General features: G+C 38.9%; 3 protein-coding genes across 7 annotated transcripts in view; 2 read left to right on the top strand and 1 right to left on the bottom strand.

Moving 5' to 3' along the window:
* EIF2AK2 (eukaryotic translation initiation factor 2 alpha kinase 2) overlaps nucleotides 1-14,950 on the top strand; it is a 21,212-nt gene extending 6,262 nt beyond the window's left edge. For all 3 annotated transcript variants that reach the window (XM_080408939.1, XM_080408938.1, XM_080408940.1), the window contains exons 4-16: nucleotides 196-365; nucleotides 1,175-1,301; nucleotides 2,906-2,988; nucleotides 3,935-4,025; nucleotides 4,467-4,501; nucleotides 4,669-4,803; nucleotides 5,242-5,361; nucleotides 7,050-7,157; nucleotides 8,810-8,999; nucleotides 11,121-11,246; nucleotides 11,679-11,774; nucleotides 13,348-13,410; nucleotides 13,487-14,950. In XM_080408939.1, the coding sequence (XP_080265065.1) occupies nucleotides 196-365; nucleotides 1,175-1,301; nucleotides 2,906-2,988; nucleotides 3,935-4,025; nucleotides 4,467-4,501; nucleotides 4,669-4,803; nucleotides 5,242-5,361; nucleotides 7,050-7,157; nucleotides 8,810-8,999; nucleotides 11,121-11,246; nucleotides 11,679-11,774; nucleotides 13,348-13,410; nucleotides 13,487-13,606 (1,464 nt within the window). In that variant the 3' untranslated portion in view covers nucleotides 13,607-14,950. The remainder of the gene's footprint in view (nucleotides 1-195; nucleotides 366-1,174; nucleotides 1,302-2,905; nucleotides 2,989-3,934; nucleotides 4,026-4,466; nucleotides 4,502-4,668; nucleotides 4,804-5,241; nucleotides 5,362-7,049; nucleotides 7,158-8,809; nucleotides 9,000-11,120; nucleotides 11,247-11,678; nucleotides 11,775-13,347; nucleotides 13,411-13,486) is intronic.
* Nucleotides 11,814-21,686, bottom strand: GPATCH11 (G-patch domain containing 11). 3 transcript variants are annotated; one of them, XM_080408949.1, is made up of 9 exons: nucleotides 21,370-21,686; nucleotides 21,057-21,283; nucleotides 20,142-20,183; nucleotides 19,940-20,060; nucleotides 19,146-19,236; nucleotides 17,872-17,976; nucleotides 17,002-17,083; nucleotides 16,600-16,685; nucleotides 11,814-14,732 (listed from the first exon to the last, which is right to left on the bottom strand). In XM_080408949.1, the coding sequence occupies exons 1-8, from the start codon at nucleotides 21,414-21,416 to the stop codon at nucleotides 16,630-16,632; spliced, it is 771 nt and encodes a 256-aa protein (XP_080265075.1). In that variant the 5' UTR covers nucleotides 21,417-21,686; the 3' UTR covers nucleotides 11,814-14,732; nucleotides 16,600-16,629. The 3 variants fall into 3 exon arrangements, with proteins under 3 accessions (XP_080265075.1, XP_080265076.1, XP_080265077.1); XM_080408950.1 differs by having other exon boundaries at nucleotides 11,814-14,728; XM_080408951.1 differs by having other exon boundaries at nucleotides 11,814-13,828; nucleotides 21,370-21,685.
* The window catches only part of HEATR5B (HEAT repeat containing 5B), a 57,465-nt gene continuing 57,348 nt past the window's right edge, over nucleotides 21,678-21,794 (top strand). The window contains exon 1 of the mRNA XM_080408916.1: nucleotides 21,678-21,794. The gene's annotated coding sequence lies outside the window, so the exon portion shown is untranslated.

Here is a 21,794-nt window from a genome sequence, read left to right as displayed (position 1 = left end):
TCTTTGGATATTCAAAATATAGTAATTCTGGGTTGAGATGTCTCCTTTGCCACAAGGAACTCTGTTAATGCAAACTTGGGGGTTCTTAAAGATATTTTGAAAAGCTGACAAACCTTGCAGCTATGTTAGATCTTGTCTATGGTTTATCTTTATTTATTTATTAAGCTTAAGTTACCTATGTTGTTTGTTTTGTAGCTAGAGAGTCCTTCAAGTGTGCAAGCTGCAGAATCAATGACAAATCAAGTGACCTTATCATCCGCACCAAACGTCGACTATGTTAGCCTACTAAATGTGTATTCACAAAGAACATTGCAAATAGTTGATTATCCTAACAAAAGCCGTACTGGAAATGCCCATACTCCCATGTAAGAAGTACTTTGTCTTTGTACTTGCTTTTAATACTCCTTTGTGTTTACTAACACTACAGTTAGTTACCCTGAGTAGTGTTAGGTGAATCTTTAGAAATGCAGTGAAGGTTTGGAGGTAGTCTGGAGAGAATCCAGTGAAGGGCCATTGAGGTGGTTATGGAGTTGGTGGGTACAGCATAGGAGGAGAGGCTAAGAGGGCTGAGTTTGTTTAGCTGGGAGAAGAGATGGATGGAGTGATGATAAAATGGTAGTTACGGTTTGACAAACTGTCAGTTAGCTCAGTTGCAGCTCTGGCCCCTTTGTGGACCTCTCTGCATGTATTTTGGAGACTCCTAGGAACCAAGCGCCAAGGAGAGCCTGTTTGTGTCTCCTGTATGTATTGCAGCCAGTGAGTTGTAGAAACGTTCCAGTTGAGAGCTGAGGGATAATAAAGAATAGCTAGGTATTTTAACTCTCCTGACAGTATCTGCTGGAAAACTCCTCTCCTCCCCTGCAAAACCAGCTGTTTTAAAACCTAGATTGCAGCTAATTTGTGATTGTGGGTGCGTATGATATAATGGCTTTAAGGAGTTCAACCTTAGAAAAGGGCTAAATATTCACTCTCTGAAAATTGATTATCTTGAAGGCATGTCAAACTACTTATCTACCACTATTAATTTGATAAAAATGTATATTGGAAATACTGTCCTGAAAATGTATATTTCAGATTTCTATTCTGTAGTGTCAGTTGACTGAAGTGTTTAAAATCATTAAATTATGACTTGTCATTTGTGATATAAGACTTTACTCCTTGTTGTATTTTACAGATTTTTCTGTAGCTGTACAGTTAGTGGTTTTGTGTATGGAAGTGGCACTGGAACTTCTCTAGCTGCTGCAAAACAAGCTGCTGCAAAGCAAGCGATTGAGGAGCTCGATAAGCAAGGCATTCATATAGTATGTGCTATATTTAGCCTTAAGACATAAGTTTAATTCTTGTATCTTCAATCTTTGAATAGGTTTCTTCATTGTATTTAAAACATATTCCATGGGTTCCACTTAAGAGGGAAACAATCTTGGTGGGTTGGTTGGGCTACAGGATTCTGTTGGTAAAATTTTTGTGGTTTTATATTTAAATACAGGATTAAAAAAAAATCATAGTTGATATTTCTGTGTATTTCAGAATATGGACCGATACGTTGTCATTCAAGGATGCGCATATATTAAAAATTACTGAATCCTGAATACTCTTAATATACTGATTGTGTCCCACATGAAGTGTTGTTGAGCTGACTGGCTATGAACATAAATCTCTTGCTGCCTTCTGTTGGATCAAAAATTTATTGTGAAATGTGAGAAAGGCAAAAGCAGGAGTGAGAATCAACAGGACTTGCCTTCTATAGTCTTCCAAGGCAGAGTCTAGCAAAGCAATTGCTAACACCATCCTCTGGAGAGGAAAGCTGTAATCTTCATGTTGGCAGTTTTATTTCCATATGTGTAAAAAAGCTATCACAATTCTAACAGAGATCCAAACCCACTTCTGAAATGCATAGAACAGTACATATGAACTAACTTAATTAAGTATAGTTTAAAGGGAAGAAGGACATTATGGGGGAGGAAAGAAATCTTTTTTTTTTTAAGTACTTTTTTCATTATTTGGCTGTTTAGTGCTGCTTTTATTGTTGTTTTTAAGTTAACTGTGTAATTAATGGCCTGTTATAGCTCTAGGATCCTTCCTTACTATTTTCCTGTGTTAAGAGCTTTTGGGTCTTTGCATTTTCATTACAGTCTGAAACTTACTACCTGAAGCAGGACCTCTGGGGCAATTCTAAATTTGGGGTGGGTTGTTTTGGTTAGGTTTTAATTTTTATTAATTCACAGTGATGCCTGAGTAAAAAACCAAAATGTAACAAGCAAAAAGTAGTAAAGGCCCAGTACTCATGAACAAAACAAAAAAGTTTTTGTTTGGCTGTCACTGAAACAAACCCTTAAGTTTTTTTCACTTTGTGTCAGGTTATGGTTTGTAACAATTGTAGGTGTTGCTTTTAATGTTACATTTACGCTCTTATGAAATGGGGGGGGAGAACCTCTACTGCGTGTTTAGGATTAATTTTTTTAGATGACCCTGATTTAGTAATGCAGGTTTTGCAGTTTTCACACTGAAGACACTGAATGTCTTTTGTACAGACTCAGATTTTCAGTTCTGCCAATTACATATACCAAAGCCTACATATATCTTGTTTTCCACATAGGCAAATGCATATGCAGTAAACAATGAAAACATTTGCCTGTAATTGTTACTCATCTTGATTTTTAATAGATCCCAGACTCGGCAAATGTGTCTACGTAGTCTCGGTATGGGTGGGAAAATGTTCACTGTGACAGGGCCCTGTGTTTCACTCCTCTATCTGCAAGGTTTTGAATGTTCAGTGTGGTTAACAACTTCCACTTAGAGACCCTGTCATCTTCCCTCCCCCCTCTTTGGATGGCATCTTTTGCAGGAGGGATTTTTTTTTTTTACATTATTTTTTTTAACAATTCTTGTTGTTTTTTTTTTCCAGAGAGGATTTGAAAAAACTAATAACAATTCTACATTTACTGAACATAGTAATTCCTCTCAAGTGCCAACTCAGTCTGACTTGAGGTAAGTTGGGTTCACTGGTAATGTGATCACAAAATGTATTTACGAATCTTAGAGGGTCATGTGATCTAGCTCTAATTAAAATCTGTCATAGTTTCTTTATTCCAGTATAAAGCCATTTAATTTGAGCTTATATTTTTTAGATTTCAGAGCAACATTTGCTTTACTTGTGAAATTTAATTTGAGCCCTTATGGGTTAGCTTATAATAATTTTAGAACTTTCTGATATATTTATATTTTGCCATGAGTAGTTCTTTCAGAAGCATTTTTACTGTGATGTCAACAGAATAACCTACCTCATTCAGCAGCATTATTTCATGCCATTTTTAACACTTGTTTTCCTATTGTGACACTCGTGTAAACTCAGGAATGTACAGAAATTTAATTATACTGTGTTCCACGTTCTGCTTGCTTCTTCTACTTTTTTTTTCCCCCCCTTTTTTTTTTCCCTCTTTCATTCTCCATAAATAGTCACTTCCACCGAAGGGAAGATTTTCTTAGTGGAAGAAAACAAACATGCATATAAATTTTCATTTGTGGTTTAGGAGCTCTAGGTCAAACCTTTTGAGGCCAGCAGTTAATTTGACTGTAGTGCCACTACCACTTCTTTTATATTCTTTGTGCGACTGTAAAGTAAGCTGGTACATACAACGCTAGAGGTGGCTGCACTGCCTTAAAATAAACATCTGTATTTAACCTATTTAATTAAATGATATAGTAGAATATGTATCATATAGATGTCTAGATATTGTGATATCATAGAAATAGAGGAGTGTATTACAAAATTTACTGTTTTATTAGCTTTCCAGCATAAAGTTTTGTAGTTTAAATCAGTCACAATTGTTAGTGGTTTTTCATGGTTTGCTTTTGAAAGCTATGTATTTTTTCTTATGGCAATAATTTTGTTTATGATTGTGTTACTTTGTAATACTAGTCTATTATTTTTTAGTAACAGCAGTATTTGCTTTGAAGACTCATCTGCAAAGTTGGTAGGAAAAATGAAAAACATGGCAGTACGTGAAAACCCTTCACCTCCTCAGGTATAGTATCAATTTGTTCCTTTACCCACTAATCACTAGAAAACATGTGTGTTTTTCCTAAGAATATTCAGTACTTTCTTACTGTTAACTTATTAATAAATGAGTTAATTAAAAAATGAGTTAAAATACTCATTTATTTCTGTACTGTGGACCCAACTGATGTACTGTTGACCAGGGGGGCAGTACTGCCAAGGAAAGGCAGCAGATTAAGATCCTGTTTTTCTGTGGGAAGAATGATGATGTCATACATAGCATATGTGAAAAATCTTAAGCTATGGTTTCATTCTTATTACATTGGTTACGTAGGCTATGTTTATAGATGATTCCTAGATACGTTCTCAGACACGTTTTAAACAAATGTGTTTAAACTTTAAACACGTTTTAAAGTATAGTGAAAATATTCAGAATGTCTTAATTAGGTTTTCTCTGTTTTTCATGTAGAGACACGCACAAAGTTCTGCCCTGAAACCCAAAAGGTATGTGTTTATTTCTGGGTTGCTGTCTCCCATAAACTGTATTGCAAACCATTTCAGTGTTTCTGTATCTAGCAAAGAAATGCTGCTACTGGCAGGTACATTTCTTTTCTTTTGTCACGTATTAGAAAAACTGCTCATTATAAGTTTTGCTTTTATCCTTGTTAAAGAAAATTGGCAGCTAATTTTGATAATGCAAGAAACAAGGAAGAGGAGGAAAAGATGTCAGATTCAGATGAAAGTGTGCCAGACTTGGACACAAATACCAGTGAGAAGAATGAAAGTCCATACACTGTCAATAAAAGGTAAGGAGGAATTTTTTTTTTAAATAAGATCTTTATGGCAATTACAATATGCAGTGGTCTAGATTTGTTTTCTTATTTACAATAAAATGTAGGAAAGTACTGCTGTTAAAATAACTTCCAAAGAAAATTGGTATTTGAGATACTAGTTTTTCTTTTTCTGGAAATTTCAAATATAGTATAGCAAGTGACATGCAATGGTATTTAATGTTTACAACTGAAAGTCATTTGTGTGAAGGTGTGAGATGACGCTACATGCTTTCAAGGCTCAGTTTCCCTTGGTTTTCTAATCTTCCAGACTATGATTTGGGTGGTATAGGTGCTGGGTGATTCCTGCAGAATGATATTTTAGCAGATGTATTAGAACTGTCAAGATCATTCATATATCTTGTAAATTTAGTGTTAAGTATACTGAAGTTTTATGATATTTTTTTTTTTAAGACTTCTTGAGACTTTTACAAATATAGAATGTATTGGTGAAGGCGGTTTTGGGAATGTTTTCAAAGCAACAGCAAAGCTTGATGAGAGAACCTATGCAGTCAAACGAGTTCACTTCACAAAGTAAGTACTGTATGTTTACTTCTGGTTCCTATTTTAGGACAACCTTTGTCAAGATTTTAGTACTTTGTTTTGTCTCTAATAATACTAGGAGCATTTAAGCAGTTTTCACTATTAATTGTCTGTTCTTTCTGGTGAACTGTTTTCTTTGTTTCCAAATGAAGCTGAAAATGGCATGCGACTTTGTTAATTTTTGCATGCACTGGAATAATTTTAAATGCAGCTGTAAAAACGTAGATTTGTTTAAGTGAGTTCTACTTTTCCTGAACACACTAATGCTCTAGTTATTCATATTGCAAAATGTGTCTGAAGAAAACTTGCCAATAATAAAAAATCGGAAGCAGTACTATTACTTTTGACAGGTTAATTGACAGTGGAAATTTACATATCAGTAATGCATAATTAGACTATAATTAGGGAAAATAGAGAAAAATAAAAGTAATACATTTTGTGGTTTGTAATTGGAGAAAGCTTTATATATGACCCATGGGTTAGGGCTCTAGATGGTAGGGCGATCCAAGAGAGCTGGCTAATATTCAAGCATTGCTTCTTCCAAGCTCAAGATTGGTGCATCCCTGTGAGCAGGAAATCAAGGAAAGGGGGCAGGAGATGTGCATGGATGAGCAGGGAGCCTTTGGGAAAACTCAAATGGAACATTTTACGGAATGTGGTAAAAAGGGACAGGCTACTTGAGGAATATAGGTACGTTGTCAGAACGTGCAGGGATGTGACGAGGAAGGCTAAGGTCCATTTGGAATTAAACCTGGTGAGGGATGTCAAGGACAACAAGAAGGACTTCTTCAAGTACACCAGCAGGAAAAGGATGACTGGGGAAAATGTGGGCCCACTGCTGAATGAGGGTGGTGCCCTGGTGACGAAGGACACAGGGAAGGCAAAGTTACTGAATGCCACCTTTGCTTCAGTCTTCACTGCCAAGGCTGGCCCTCACGTATCCTAGACCCTGGAGGCAAGAGGGGAGGTCTGGAGAAAGGAAGATTTCCCTTTGGATGAGGAGAATCAGGTTGAAGATCATTTAGGCAAACTTAACATGAACAAATCCACGGGCCCCAATGGGAGGCACCCCTGGGTGCTGAGACAGCTGGCAGATGTTATTGCCAAGCCACTCTCCATCATCTTTGAAAGGTCATGGAGAACAGAAGAGGTGCCTGAGGACTGGAGGAAAGACAATGTCACTCCAGTCTTGAAAAAGGGCAAGAAGGAGGACCCAGGAAACCAGAGGCTCGTCAGCCTCACCTCCATCCCTGGAAAGGTGATGGAATGTCGGATGACATCCTGGATGTCATCTCTAAGCATGTGGAGGAAAAGAGGGTTATCAGGAGCAGTCAACACAGATTCATCAAGGGAAATGATGCCTGACCAACCTTAATATAATTATGTATTGCAACTATCTGGGTTTTTTTGGCTTTTTTTGAGCGGGGCTTTCATTTAAAATATGGCTGAAATATTTTTGCCCTTACAGTAATTGAGCACATAGATGAAAGAAACCCTACAGAATTTGTAACTCAGTTTTGAACTTGTGTGAAGGAGAATATTATATTCTTTTTCTAAATTAATATAAACTGTCTGATATTGCTACTTGATACCATGACTTTTATTTAATTTAGTATTACATTTTTGTAGGAAAATGCCATTTGTTTTGTGTTTTCTTCCCCCCCCCCGCCCCCAAACAGGAATGTAAAGCGTGAAGTAAAAGAACTTGCAAGACTTGACCACGAGAACATAGTGCGGTATTATTGTAGCTGGAAAGGGTTTGACCATGTAACTTATCCAGACTCAAGGTAACTAGAAGATAATAGTTTGCACTCAAACATGTTTGCTATAATTAGCTTTGTATTGTAAAAAGAAAGGCTGATGATTTGGTTATAAGTCATTATACAAATATAAATGCACATACTTACATATTTAATGTTAAGAAAAAAGGCACAGTACTTCTCAGCAGCAGGTCATATATAATTAAGTATATTTATATCTTTTCCTTGATGAATAAGGTACATTATGTAATTTTATCTTCTCTCTCTCAATGCACAGAACTTGCTGAATCTATACAGGAGTGTAAGAACATAGAACTCAGAATTTGGGCTAGAATTAGCAGCAGAAATGAAAAAATCATCTGGCAGCTGACTGCCACATTTGTGACTGGAAATTTCCTTTTTATCCTTTTATTTAATAAGTACTGGTGAGCCAGTAGCTCTCAAATTTAACTGTCTTTAGTTAGCATTTTAACCATGATGCCTGAAACAGTTTTGGTTGTTGATAACAGAAATACAAAATAAAATGCTTTTTAATTTAGAGGTAGTCTTTCAACACTAAGGCTTTTAGATTATTAACTTTTCAAAGCTTCTGTGGTAAGCTTTTTTCACTAACTGTAAACTCATACCCTTCAAATAGGTTGCCACACTTACACAGAGCCATAAAATATTAATGGATTCAAAATTATGATTGGCATGGTTTCTGTCCAGTGTGCTCAGTAAATGAGGAATAAAATGGGGTAAAAAAGTCTCATGTCAAAACCCAACCGTTAATATGTTGGAGTCTCAATATCACTTATGCACTTTATATTGTACGGTTATTGGGTAAAAGACAGAAAAGAAAGTCCTCAAAGCTGAGGTCTCAGCCTGGAATTCCATTTAGTGCCCTGACCTCAAGGCTGCAGAGTGCTGAGCCACTTGGTGCATTTTCAGTGGCTTTATTCCAGGGCACTCAGATTGTACCAGCACAAGTAGGAAAAAGGGATGTCGCCTCCTCTTCATGTTGTCCTTCCACTCACCATCTCCAGCCTCAGCCCGTCCTATGGGCTGATGGTGAGGGAACTCTTCTGGAAAGTGTGAGGCTGTCAGGTGGGTGAATATATTTCATCCAAATTTCCAGCTGCCAGAGGGGTTTCTCTAAGTCACAGACTGATGTCAAAGATGGTCACTGCACTTTCTTGAAGGGACAGTTTGAAAGAACGTGATCGCTCTGGGTCGGAGAGGGAGCCTAATGCTGTGCTCGTTCAGTGGAGTAGAGAATACCTGCCAGGGACTTGCAGCAGTTCCTAGAGGGCGAGATGGGAGCCAAGAAGGGTGCTATTTCTTCCTGTATAGGACACAACTTTAGCTGTGAAGGGAGTGGAATTTGGACACTTAGAAAACTTTCAATGTGATCAAGGAAACAAACAAAACATTAGGAATATTCCAGGGGTATGTAGCAACTGAGCAGGGATTCTTTGGTTTGCAGTTTAATTTATTTATATCAAGTACAAATTGGCCTAGGATCTTTTTTCAAAATCAAGGGACTTGCAGACTTTTTTTGGGGGAGCTCCGAAATTAATAATAATTAATTAACAGAAAGTTTGGGGTTTTTTTAAAGAAGAGGAATTTGAGAATCATGCATGGCTTGGGAGGTATTGTATCTTGCCAATTTCAGTGCGGTATGTGGTTTTGTTTTGCAGGCGGAAGTCAGATGAAGTTCTCTGTCTTTTCATTCAAATGGAATTCTGTGAACAAGGGACACTGGACAACTGGATTGAAAAGAATAGACAAGACCGAAAGTATCATGAGATGGCACAAAACAAATTTTTACAAATACTGGAAGGAGTGAAATATATTCATTCTGAAGGGTTAATTCATCGAGACCTCAAGGTGAGTAGGATAGGTAATAAAAAAATTAGATAAGTAGTACTTACTGATATTTCAAAAAATGTAAAATCATTCTAGTCTTTGTTTAGTCTATTATGTACCCTAGTAGCATGCCTTTTCTGATATTGCTAGTGATTAATTATTTTTCAGCAACTGGCTGAACTTCCAACTTTAGGATAAAAGTTGGAAGGTAAACTGGAGGATCTCAGAATGCAGTAGTACAAAAAATCAGTAGCCATCAGTTAACAGGCATTTTCAGTGTACTATGTGTTACTGGGTCACAAGACTACCTATTAGAAAAAGAAATACTAACTTTACCTCATAAAATAATTAGAAGAAAGTGATAAGTTGAGTCTAGGAAGTTTGCTTTTGCCATATTGTAAAGGGATAGTTTATCCTAATATATGCTGTATTTGATAACAACATATTCTACTTGCTCTTATACCACGTACGCATACAGATATTTGAATGCTACTTTTTTGGGTAGAATTTCAATCTCTACAAGTGCACAGTTGTAAGATTTTATTTCAATATAAAGATTAAAAAGGACAAAGTTTCAAGCCTTCAGGGCTTCATATGCCAGCTATAATGTTGCTTACAGCATTTTAAATCTCTTGCTTTGGGAAAAAGTCATCATGCCGTGGCGCTCCTAAGAATGGCTGTAGTGGGTGACATTAAATGCAGATCTAGGATGCTGTTCTCTTCATATAGCGGCTAATTCCAGACACCTAGAGAGTATTAGAGCTGAGAGGTGACACAGTGATATGTCCTTAATGCATATTCCCTTCTTCTCAAAACTTCCAGTAAACTAAAGTTTATGCACTTCTTGAGCCAGAGGTAGAAATCTTAGCATTTTCCATTCACAGTGTAGTTCTGGTTCATGGTCGCTGCCCGCTGGTAGAGTCTTTGTATCTTCCACAGCTTTTCTAGCAGGCTTATTGCTACAGTAACTGGAACAAACCACAAAGAGACACAATTTTCTCTAGATGCCTGGGAAAAAGAGGCCCAGGAAGTGCCTTCTCAGCTATCAATTCTTAGCTCTTCCTACTCTCTGTGCTTTGTATTTTCTTGCTCCTTCAGTCCCTCTTTATTTTCATCTCAGCTCAGTCTCTGCTTTTCGCTGTTCCTGTGTTTCTGCTGCCCCAGTCCCCTACCCGTGGCATCTGGCTGCAACCTACTTCCAAGCCCTGTTAACTTGTCTGCCTGCATTTGAATGTGGGATATTTCCTTCTCACTTTGACTTGCTGTCTATTTAGATGCTTGGCCAGCTGAGATCTCCGTGGCCCAGAATCAAAGCTGCAGGTTAGGTTCAAGCTGAGATGAGTCCCACTTGTGCCTGGTATGAAGAGCCTTCACATAGCGTAGCCAGGTATAGGTGCTGTATTAAATCTGCGTGGACGCGGTTGAACTTTAACAGAAGAACTGGACGGGGCATTCCTGACACAGAGGTCTTCCTGTTAAATATTCAGTCTCTCCTGGCCTTGCAGACCACTGGAGCTTCTTTGCATAAACAATAGCATAAGGCTATTTGGTTTTGTTTCAGTAATGTTCAAAAATGTAGTTTGTCTTCTTTGGGGAACTTCATCCAGATATGTATAATTCTATTTTTAGTTGCTTATGACTTTGTCCAGTTTAAAAGTGGGAAGTTCAATGAAAACTTAAAAGATGGGGTGCCTGTAGTAAGCCTTAATCCTGCAGTTGACTTAGCACAGCTAATCCTGCTGTGCCTAGGAGAAACTACGATCTGAGTGAAATTCCATGTGAGCCTAAATGCTTTGCCCATGTATATCAAATCCCAGGGCTAGGACTGAAGACTAAAACCCACTTCTGGATATGAAATGTTACATGCATGATGTATTTGAAGAGCACTGAAGCATGATACAGTTATGGCTAAACTGGTTGGAAAAAAGAAGTTGCAGTTACTGTGGTGTATACTACTTTGAATGTAGTTTGTTTTTAAAAATCAGTTGCGCTTTTTTTCTGTTTCCCACCCCATCAGTTTCTTAATGCTAATTTTTGTGAATCATTATAAAACTTTATGGGGAACACATGCGGCTGATTATGCTTGACAAGAAACCTTGGTCATTTGGTGTTTGTTGTTTTTTTTTTAATATATATGTATAGCCTCAGAATCTATTCATATCACGTGAAGATAAAATAAAAATAGGTGACTTCGGTCTTGTGACTTCTGCAGCAAATGAGACTCTGACTGAGAACAGAGGAACAAAATCATATATGGCACCAGAACAGGTAATTATCCTGCTAGATTGGCATTATAAACTCAGCACTGAATGTTCTCAATCCTAATCTCAGCACTAAACCCAGTTGCCTAAAGTTCCCTGGTATGAGTGTGTAAGTGGGTAACTATGTTGTAGAGAAAGCTCTCTGCAAGTGTGGTCGGTTTTATCTTGCTGTGCTAGCCCGCAGGGTCCGACACTGCATGCTGTAAGGAATGCCCTTGCAAAGCCAGGCTGCCAGCCACGTATTTCGGTTTGAATTCAGGACCTCTGTTAAGTGTGGCATTAGAGTCCTTTGGTTTATTATTTGTGACGGAGATACTGGCATGCATTATCGGTATAGGTCTGTAGAAGTCTTAATTTCAGTGTGTTTAATGTGACATAATAATTTTGCTTTAAGGATGTCCAGTTTTATTTCACACCTGTGTTTTTCTAATCTTTGTAGTTTGGGGACAGCTATGGAAAGGAAGTAGATATTTATGCACTGGGATTAATTTGGTTTGAAATTCTTGCAGCGTACAGTTGCCATGAGAAAACTAAGGTATGTAATCTTTAAAAAAAAAAAGGTGTAAAAAAAAAAAAAAAAAAGTCTGTCATTGTTTTGCCTTGCTGCTGGTATTGCATGCTGACTGTGTGCTAGAAGGAATCTGTGTATCTAGAGTACTGCCTCTATCTACATTTTCCATTTGATTCATTTCTGAAAGGCTGGTAAGTCATCACAGCTTGGTTGAAATGTAGCAACTGAAGAAAAGAAGTATTACTGGGTTTATTTTACTTATGTCCTACTGACATTAAAGCCTGAGCATGCTAAAGAATAATGTCTAGCAAAAAAGAGCAAAGGTTTCTGATAAATCTTTTTGTTTCATCAGAGTATTTGAAGGGAATATTTTTCTCATTTTAGAATGTGAGAGTTTTGTCTCTGCCATGCTCCCATCTTCACCGCACGGTGGCCCAAGAACAAAGTTTCTTTCAAGGCAAACCACCCACGGTTTCCCAAACTGAAAACAAGTGTGATTTAGAATATGTAGCTTTAATTGAAAAAGATGTTACTTCAAAAAGAAAATGAATGTTACCTAAATTTCTTTTGAAGATCTTTTATGTGTCTCTTGCTTTTTCTTGGTACTTTGTACATTATTAGTGCAACTTGTATGCTCAAACCTATGTATTTGTAGGACAGCGAGGTAGCTGCCCAGTATCTTGTTCAAAGTAATTGTAAGCTAAGGTACACGGCTGGACCCAGAAGCTCTTGAGCAGTTAGCGTGGGCCTTCTGCCAAGGTGAGAAAACCGTAACAATGTGTCTGCCTGACTGGCAGGTTTGCAGTTTGAGTTAGTTACACCTAGTACAAATTGGTTCAGGATCTTTTTTCATCATCAAGGGAACTGCAGACTTCTCTTGAGCTACGCTGTAGTATTTGCTAAGCTGTCTTGTTCCTGCTGACAGCCAACTGTGCAAATGTGTCCACAGCGTTTACAGTCACAAGGGCAGGATGAATTATTTAGGTTTTTTTCCTTAAAGTATAAAAATCTTGTGTCTGTAGGCAGGTGGGGAAGTCATATGCATGGAAAGTCCTAGGATGGTCTTAGTTGTTACCCAGTAAGGGTTTCTGAAGCATACAATTAGAAATCCTCTGTATGGTAGTTGCTTCGAACTCCATGTAGTGTGTTGTGACACAGAAATAAGCGCGTGGCACTGAACAAGGTAAAAGGGAGGAAGCATACCTGCTTGGCTTGCAAAGAGTAGCATCCAAAGTAGGAAATTCAATAATATTGCATTTTTTTATTTTAATGGGGTAAGAGGATATAAACCCACTACTTTTAAATTAGGGAGAGAAGGGTAATGGTTCTCAAATAGAGAGAGGATTGCTGAAACAAGCATAGAGTGTGAAGCTTTTAAGCTTAAAAAGGGACAACAGTTGATGAAAAACATGAACCCAAAACACAGTACGGCTAAATAGAAAAATTTTCAAACTATTTACAGTTACTTTCTTTTTTGAAGTCTTGGCTTTTTTGTAGATTGTATTTTGATTACTTCCGTAAACTATATGGATCAAAGTGAGATGCAAAATGTAATAAATAAAAACATACTGCAACTGTTCGCTTATATGAATTTCAGATATGGCATGATGTTAGAAAAGGTCAACTTCCAGAGGCCTTCACCAACCAATTTCTAACAAAGGTATGAGATTTTAATAATTACTTCAATTTATTTACTTATAAAAAAGTAATTTATTGACACTACTTTCTTTCTGCAGGCACCCATAATCAAAAAGATGCTTTCAAAACAGGCTTCAGCAAGATACTCTGCATCTGAAATACTGAAGTTTTTTAAATCTGCTGTTAAAACCAACTCACGTGAAACTCATACTCAGTAAATGCGCTTTTAAAAGGCTTTCAAGACTGTTTAAATCCAGTTTGATGTCTCTTCAAACTGAAAGCCAAAAGCAACTGCAAGACTTAAGACAGGTCTTTTCCTTGGTGTTTTGCCTTCCTGCCATTGAGGAGCTCATCAGCCAGAACGGTCACATCACCATCCACTCACTTCAGCTGTGGATCAGGACAGCGTACTTCTGCAAGCGATCACTTGCTGTTTTTACCTGGAAACACAGGTTGTGGATGAGCTGAACTACACTGTACAAAATATTGTACAAAACCTAGTCCTTGTTTCTTAGAATATTAAATTGATGTTGAGCACAACTGGCCTGTGGCAAATCCCTCCCTGTATCCATGCTCTTAATGTGTGCTGCAAGCATCATCAGTTGAGGTTACCTACCGCTTTCCATGGAAGAAGTGCCATCTTCTGGTATGTGACTCAAACCTTTCTGATTTGTTCAGTGATGTTTTCAATAATTACTAGACTGCTCCCACCAATACCAAGACTAATTTTGGTATAAGAGATATTAAGAATAGGTGTGGGTTTTTCTTCACTGAATTTCAGTTCTTTAAGGTAAACTTTCTTACCTCTACACAGCTGTTGAACATATAGCACCTTCAGTATGTTAGAATACATACTTTTAAAGTAAGCATTTGAATTTGCATGTGAAACATTCAGCTTCTAGGAAATCTAGTTATAGTTGTTCTAGATTTTTGAAAACCTTAGGTTTTGAAGGGTTGGAGGTTTTTTTCCGAAAGGAACACTTAAGTTGCTCTTAATACACCACAATTCTTCCAGTGTCTGCAGCAGTCACCATTTGAAATCCTGTGCTGAGAGTGCACCATAAACTCTCTCCCATACTCCTAGGATTTAATCCATTGTTGTAATATTTAATGAGCACACTGAGCACTTTTGATGGCCTTACTATCAGCCCCATGAAAGGTAACAGCAGTTTACTTGTTACTCTTTCTAGTTACATACTTCCAAGAGTTCAGACTTGCCTGGACTGGAAGAATTGTGTGTGGGGTGGTCGGGAGCAGGAAGAAGAAACAGGCACATTGGTCCTTCAGATGTTTGTGCTTGAGCTGTATCTTCTCAACCTGTTCATTAGTGTGGAGCCCACCTAACTCCATAAAGGAAAAAATGAGCAGATACTTCTAAGCAGAAAAATAGGCGCTATGTGCAGTAAAATACTGTATGCATTTTCTGAAATGTTAAATGGGGTAAAGTGGGTGCTTGGATAAAAAGAGTAATATAAATTAATGCATAGTGATTTTTATATTCTTAGGGAAATCATTGCTCATGTGCTGCAAACATTTGTTGCTAAATAAAAATCTGATTTTACGTCCTTTTGTAAGGCCTGAAGTTGTTTGTGTTCTCCCCCTCCCCTCACCATAAATTACAAATACAGAATCACGGAATAGTTTGGGTTGGTCCAACCCCCTGCCAGGGGCAGGGACACCCCCCACCAACCCAGGCTGCTCCAAGCCCCATCCAGCCTGGCCTTGAACGCTGCCAGGGATGGGGCAGCCACAGCTGCTCTGGGCAACCTGTGCCGGTGCCTCGCCACCCTCACAGTAAAGAAATTCTTCCTAATATCTAATCTAAACCTACCCTCTTCCAGTTTAAGGCCATTCCCCCTTGTCCTGTCGCTACAGGCCCTTGTACAAAGTCCCTCTCTAGCTTTCCTGTAGGCCCCCTTTAGGCACTGGAAGGCTGCTATAGGGTCTTCCCAGAGCCTTCTCTTCTCCAGGCTGAACACCCATAATTTGAGTAGCTTAACAACTTCATTTGCTAGCTCCCTCGCAACCTGCCAATGCATCGCATCAGGTCCCATGGTCTTGTGCACCTTCAGGTTCCTCAGATGGTCTTGAACCTGATCTACAGTGGGCAGTTATTCCTTCTCCCAGTCCCTACATTTGCCTTCTGCAACTTGGGCAGTGTGGCTGGAGCATGTGCCACTGAAGACCAAGGCAAAAAAAGTCACGTGAGTACCTCAGCCTTTCCTGTGTCCTGGGTAACCAGGCTTCCTGTTTCTTTCTGGATAGGGCCCACATTCTCCCTAATCTTCCTTTTATCTCTGATGTACCTACAGAAGCTTTTCTTGTTCCCCTTGACATCCCTGGCTGGATTTAATTTTATCAGGGCTTTGGCTTTCCTAACATGATCCCTGGCTGTGATACATAGGGCATTGCACTATCCTGGGCTAATTAGTATTTCCTTGCAGTGGTCAAGATCTGTGAGAAATGGTATCTTGACACAGATAAAATACCACTAGTTGAATTTCCTTTTTCTTTTTTCCCATAAAACTACTTTACAATATGAACATTACTGTGACAGACTTTGGCTGAATATCCTTTATAGTTCCTGGATGGAGCACCCTAATACCATAATATTCCTACCGTTAAGTAATAGTGAGGTTTTGATACTTTTTTTTCCCCATAGTATTTGTATACTTCAGCAGTACGTTTCTATTAGTGACTGTTTACAGTAGCAACTATTGTTCCCTAAAAATGAAAGGTCTATTAAAATGTATTTTCTATATTAAAAAATCCCAACAACGTGAACTGGTACTATTTAGTTATGCAAAATATGCATCTTTAGATACAACAGAATATTGATTCAAATAACATCAGTGTAAAAAAGTCTGATGTTTAGTCATCACGTAAAGATGAAAAGAAACTGTGTAACATTGTAGAACAGAGTAACTAGCCAGTATTTATTCCCTTACTCAAACCTGAATTTTATTATCAGCTGATTTCGTTCCGTTGGGCCAGGCATAACCAAAGAGGATGGAAGGCTTAATCTGCTTCTCAATTAAAGTAGTTCAATTATAAAGGCAAAGTTTGAATTCCTATTAAATTGTGCATCAAGCAGAAAATCCGTAAAATGCTTCAGAAATGTGAGTTTACTATTCTTCTGCATACTTTGGTGTGAATTCTTCAGTAGGGCACAGCTCCAAACCTTCTAAAAGATACTATGAACTACACATACTTATCTAGGACTCCTTCCTTCAGAAAGGCTTTAGTCGTGATCTGCAGCACTGTCTCCAGGGCAGTTTGACGATAAATCTTCAGAATCTACAGGATAAGCAGAGAAAAAGTGAGTAATACCAGCTCACAGGAGGGAAAAAATGTTGCTAGAATTATCGGAAGAATCCATGTAAAGGAGGTCACATAGAATTCAAGAAGATTTGCAAGTCATTAATTCCAAGCTTTGTTTTAGAACAGTGAACGCAAATTCTACCCTCTTTGGGTACTGTGCAAAACCCAGCAGCCTGGAAGGAAAATTTGCTATGTAGATTTAAAAGACTGCAGTAAGAGAAACAAAGGATATATTGTACTATTTAAGTCTAGCTGCATAAGTACAACACTTAGAAGACAGCTTTACTCTCACCTTCATAGGTTGTTCCACACCAAATGCAATAAAAGTGCTCTTCTCTCAGATAGGCAGTCAGGATGCGTAGCTTTTCTGATACCTAGAGATATGTACAGGTATGCAAAGATCTGGGGCTCATGTGACACAAAACACTTCTAGAGCTACTAGCTTTATACATTTATACATTGTTAAACCTTTTGCTACGTAAAAGCTACACAATACTCAGTAAGGCATGAAGTTTCCCAAATGGCACAGGAATTCATGATCTCCAGAAAGTTAATGGCTGTTGCTTGCTCATCCTTTTCAGCTAATAAACCTGCACTGAAAGAGTGCTAAAAATATGACCCAGCTACCTTATTTCAAGTATATGATTTTTTTTGTGAAGTTGTTCACACCTAATCTATGCAAATCAAATCCATAAAGCTAACAACAGCTGTATAATTAGTTCTCAAAAAAAAAGTGAATTTCCAGTGTCCATCTCAAGATAATCTGTGAAGCGTTTTCAGAAATTACTCAGCAATTCAAAAAAATGAGTCCAATACATGAGATGAGGCACCAAAAATTAAAACTCAAAAGCAAATTACTTTGATCAAATATGTGATCTTGCATGTCTTGGCTAAGACACAAAATGTTTAGAATTAATTTCTAGGCTACTTTTTCCAAAGATCAGCTTCAAATCAGAGAAGCAATAAATCAGTGGTTTAATGTTTTATATTTTATCACGTAACTGCTATAAAAATCACTGTCTAAGATTGCATAGAGGCCATTCACTACAGCTTAGACAATGACAAGTATACATATATCCTTTATGTGTATATGTATACATACTTTTAAGAGGAATATTAAATTTACTTCTGAATCAAGCAGTAATTTAGTTGCAGAGCTTACGCTTAAATCTGAGCTTCTGCATTCATCTTCCTTATCTTCCTCATCCTTGTCATCTTCCTCTTCAGGTTCTAGCCAATACCAAGTCTCCTTGGGAACATCAATATCCTTAAATAATAAAGCATTTAGATGAAAATTATCTGCCATTGTAGGTTTTCTTGTAAGATGCTTGATAAAACCAATTTCTAATAGATGAGATGTTAGGTTTTAAAACTTTCCTGCATAGTATAACCAAGAATCACTAAAGATGTAGTGGGAAACTAAGTACAGTGGTCCACAAGAAGCACTATTCACTTTTTTAAAACAAGTAAATGCATGCTAATATAAGGTTCTATTTCATCTACCTTCACTATGTGTAAGGCTACACAGCCACATAATCTCACACCAAGGCTGTGATCAGATAGGCTTTTTTATCAGCTGAAGTCATGCTGCCCCCAGTTATTCAGTCAAGAGATCACACAGCGCCTCCTAATCCCCTTCAAGTAAAGTTAAAGGAAGAAGAATCAACACAGAGATCTGAATTAATTCAGCCAACTTCCTATGAAGCAGATTAAAGAGTATCAAACAATCTTAGCAGAACTTGTGGGGCAGTATTAACCTCCAACAGGCTAACAGAGAAAAGAAATACACTTGAAGTTTTCAAGTGGCAAAAATTACAGTAGTTCACTGCTTTTACCCATGTTACTCCTTGCAGGTGGAAGGTACCTCATTTGGGGTTTGTTTTTTTGTTTAAATGCTTCTTTGGTGAATCTGCCGATTCCCTCCATGATGGTCCCTATCCTTGGAGATACTCAAGAGCTGTCTGGACACGGTCCTGGACAACCTGCTGTGGGTGACCCTGCTTAAGCAGGAGGCTTGGACAAGGTGACCTCCAGAGCCCTATCCAACATCAACCATTCTGTGATAATGTTGCTCCCTCACTGGAGGCAAACAGCACCGTCAGTTAGGGTGGTGTGACGTCGGTTACTGAAAGATATGCAAACAGCTCAAAAGTAACCACAAAAATGCAGGAGCAAAACCAGGTGAGCTCTGGTCATGCAAATGAACACCGGTCCTCACGTAAGTTACTATGAGGTAGGTGTACACCTTCAAATATCCTAATGGTGCAAACATACACTTTGAAATATTTTAAGAGGACTGAAGTGTTGCCAAACATCAAGACTTCAGGCCAGTTATCCCACAATTTTTGAGAACTTCCAAGAATTGAATGACTACTTTGTTTGTACCCTGTATCTCCGACCTAAACCTTCCTTCTAACCCCCAAAAATATGTCTCACTTTTTGCATATCTAATTGCTGGCAGGCCCTCTGGCTTCTTCGGAGGTCCCCTTCCATCTTACGTTCTTCTTGTTTCGTTTTGAATCTTATTCTGTTAAGAAAAAGTAGATAGCTAAAATAAGCAGGTAGATGAACAGTGAGATGCATTATAGTCAATAAGTTTTTCTGAAATAGAACATCTAAGATTCTAGCCCTACTAATTCTTCCAGACCAGGACAATGTTGAAGTTAAGAAGTTCTTCTGACATCTGTTTCTGTGGGAGCACACGTGTTTCTTGGGAATTATACCTTCAAGACAGTGGTTTTTTGATCACACTACACTGGACACTTTCTTCATCAGATTTTCATAAGACATACAAAAGTGGTTCACTAAACATCTGTAAAAGATAGTCTTCCCTAGGCTTTCTATCTCCACATGTAACAAGCAAATAAGGAGACAATATAAACAACAAAAGGTAAACACGTTTACCCTGATTTTTACAACTGTAGCAACATCGCTCAGGATTATCTGTGGATTTTATATTAAAAAAGATGACATGGTTCTCAGATTTAAACAGCTGCAAATGACTTGTAAAAAGTTAGTATGTATATTATTTGCATTATTAACATGAACAAAAATACATGATGCAGCACACACCTTTAGCATTACAGCGTTTATCTACTTTTGCTTTAGAACTGAGAAACAATTACTCCGTATTTCAACTCTTACCTCTCATTCAAAAGAATAACCAAACTTAAAGCATAAAAAGAATAGTTGTTTGGACACTGGTTGGAATATCAGTAACATCATTTTACCTGAACTGATCTGCAGCTTGTTCATTTGCTTGTTTTTTCATATGAAGCTTTTGCCTATAGTTTTCCAGTTTTTCTTCAGCTTTTCGCTTTTTTAATTCCTCGTGACCAAGCCCGCTTCTGCCTATGTAAGTTCAAAAGATGAATGTAAGCAGTTGAGAAGCTCTGATACCCAAAACTAAGTAAATTAGGAAGTATAACAAACCTGTTTTTATGTTCAAAGGAATGGGTTCAACAATGCCTTCTCCTGTGGGGGAAAAAACAGGCCAATTTAAGAAGCCAGGTCCTTCTCAAACTATGATTTCTGCAGTGTAATCAAGTAGGCAAGCTGCTTTTGCCATTAAATACAGACATTTTCTTGTGATTTTATTGCTCAGAAGTCAAAAAACCCTAAATCAATGTCCGTTTAGTACATTACAAATGACCCAGCTGAACTGGAACTCCCTCTTTTTTTTTTTTTTTTTGGCTTGTCTGCTGGATTGCTATATACTATTTTCAGGATGCTACCCAACTGAAACAAAAATGTGTTGACTTGACAGGTATAGCCTACCTGTGATAAAGACTGCTTTGTTACAGCCTTCTGTAGCACTTGTCATTCTAGAATCTCACAACTTGACAAAGATGAAGAATAAAAAGAATCTCTCTTGGCCAGTTTGTTTGCCGATTATCTGCGAGAGGCTGAACTGGCACTGCAGTTACTGATGCTTTGTTTTACTGATTTTACTCCATTTATTAACACTTCATAAAGGTAGGCCAGTGTGCACCACTTCTTCTTAATCCAACTATAAACCTGAAGAAAGGGGCTGACTTTTTTGGAACGCTATTAGCTTTACGAGACCATCAAAACACCCTTAATGCAATTCCTGTGGGCATGCACGTGTAGAAGAACATTTACTGAGCAGCAAGTACTGCTGCTTCCCTCACATCTCTTGACAGTCCGTAGCATTTTTATTTCAGTTTTTAGAGATTTGCTCTCATCTTTCGTTCTGCCACAACACATTCACAGTTCAGCAATGCCAGAGCTCTTGGAAAGGCACTTATTGACCCTGTCTCCAAATGAAGTGGCAGCCAGAGTCTGTAAAATACAAAGCCAGGCATGCACTTGCAGTGACAAGCTTACCGCTTTTGCCAAGGGCCTGGCCGCTCTTGTAGCCCATCTTCTGGAGCAACGCGAAGCCTTTGTTCTCAGTACCCAATGCACTTTTCAACACCAAATCGCGTCTCTCTCTTTCTTCTTCTTTTACGCTCTTCTGTCTGCTCCTCTCGTTGGCTTCTTTTTGTTTTTCTTCTTTCTGCATAGCCTCCCTCACCCGCCTCACCATGGGCAGGCCCGGCCGTACGTCCTGCCTGTAAGGTAGCGGGGCAGCCCGTCAGCGGGCGGGGGCCCCGCACGGTTACAATCGCTTCAGAGAAAAAAGGCGCTGCCTACTTACTTAATAAATAAATCAGACATGTAGTCTTCCTCTTCATCTTCCTCCATGTTTCCTATAAACACCGCCAATACGCGTTATCACCGATGTTATTTCTCCGCACGCTACCCGAGCTGCGGAACCCGCTTTCAGCGGGGAAAGGCCGCGCGGCGGGGCTGCGGGACGGACACGCGGGGCCGGGCCAGGCCGCCCCCTCCCGCCTCCCCGCGGCGCGTTCTGCCGGGCTCCGCTGCCGCCGGCCGCCCCTCGATCCCCGCGGAGCCGCAGCGGAGCGCGGGGGCTGCGGGAGGACCCGGCGGGAGGAGCCCCCGCACCCACCCGGCCCGGCCCGCTCGGCTGGCGGCGCCTGCGCACGGCCAGGGCCGCCCCCGCCCGCCGGCGCCTGCGCGCCTCCCGCTTCCTGCCGCGGCCGCCGCCGCGCTGCCCAG

The sequence above is a fragment of the Falco punctatus genome (assembly GCF_963210335.1).
Source record: "Falco punctatus genome assembly, chromosome: 12".
NCBI lineage: Eukaryota > Metazoa > Chordata > Aves > Falconiformes > Falconidae > Falco > Falco punctatus.
The sequence above is the reverse complement of the archived record's forward strand: the minus strand, read 5'-3'. Positions and strand labels throughout refer to the sequence as shown.

Bases quoted from the DNA above. Each gene is read 5' to 3' on its own strand.
- GPATCH11 (XM_080408949.1), bottom strand. From the start codon at position 21,416: ATGGAGGAAGATGAAGAGGAAGACTACATGTCTGATTTATTTATTAA. The intron at 21,284-21,369 runs GTAAGTAGGCAG...GCTACCTTACAG, and splicing joins ATGTCTGATTTATTTATTAA to GCAGGACGTACGGCCGGGCC. The intron at 20,061-20,141 runs GTTTGTTATACT...GAACTTACATAG, and splicing joins TCCTTTGAACATAAAAACAG to GCAGAAGCGGGCTTGGTCAC.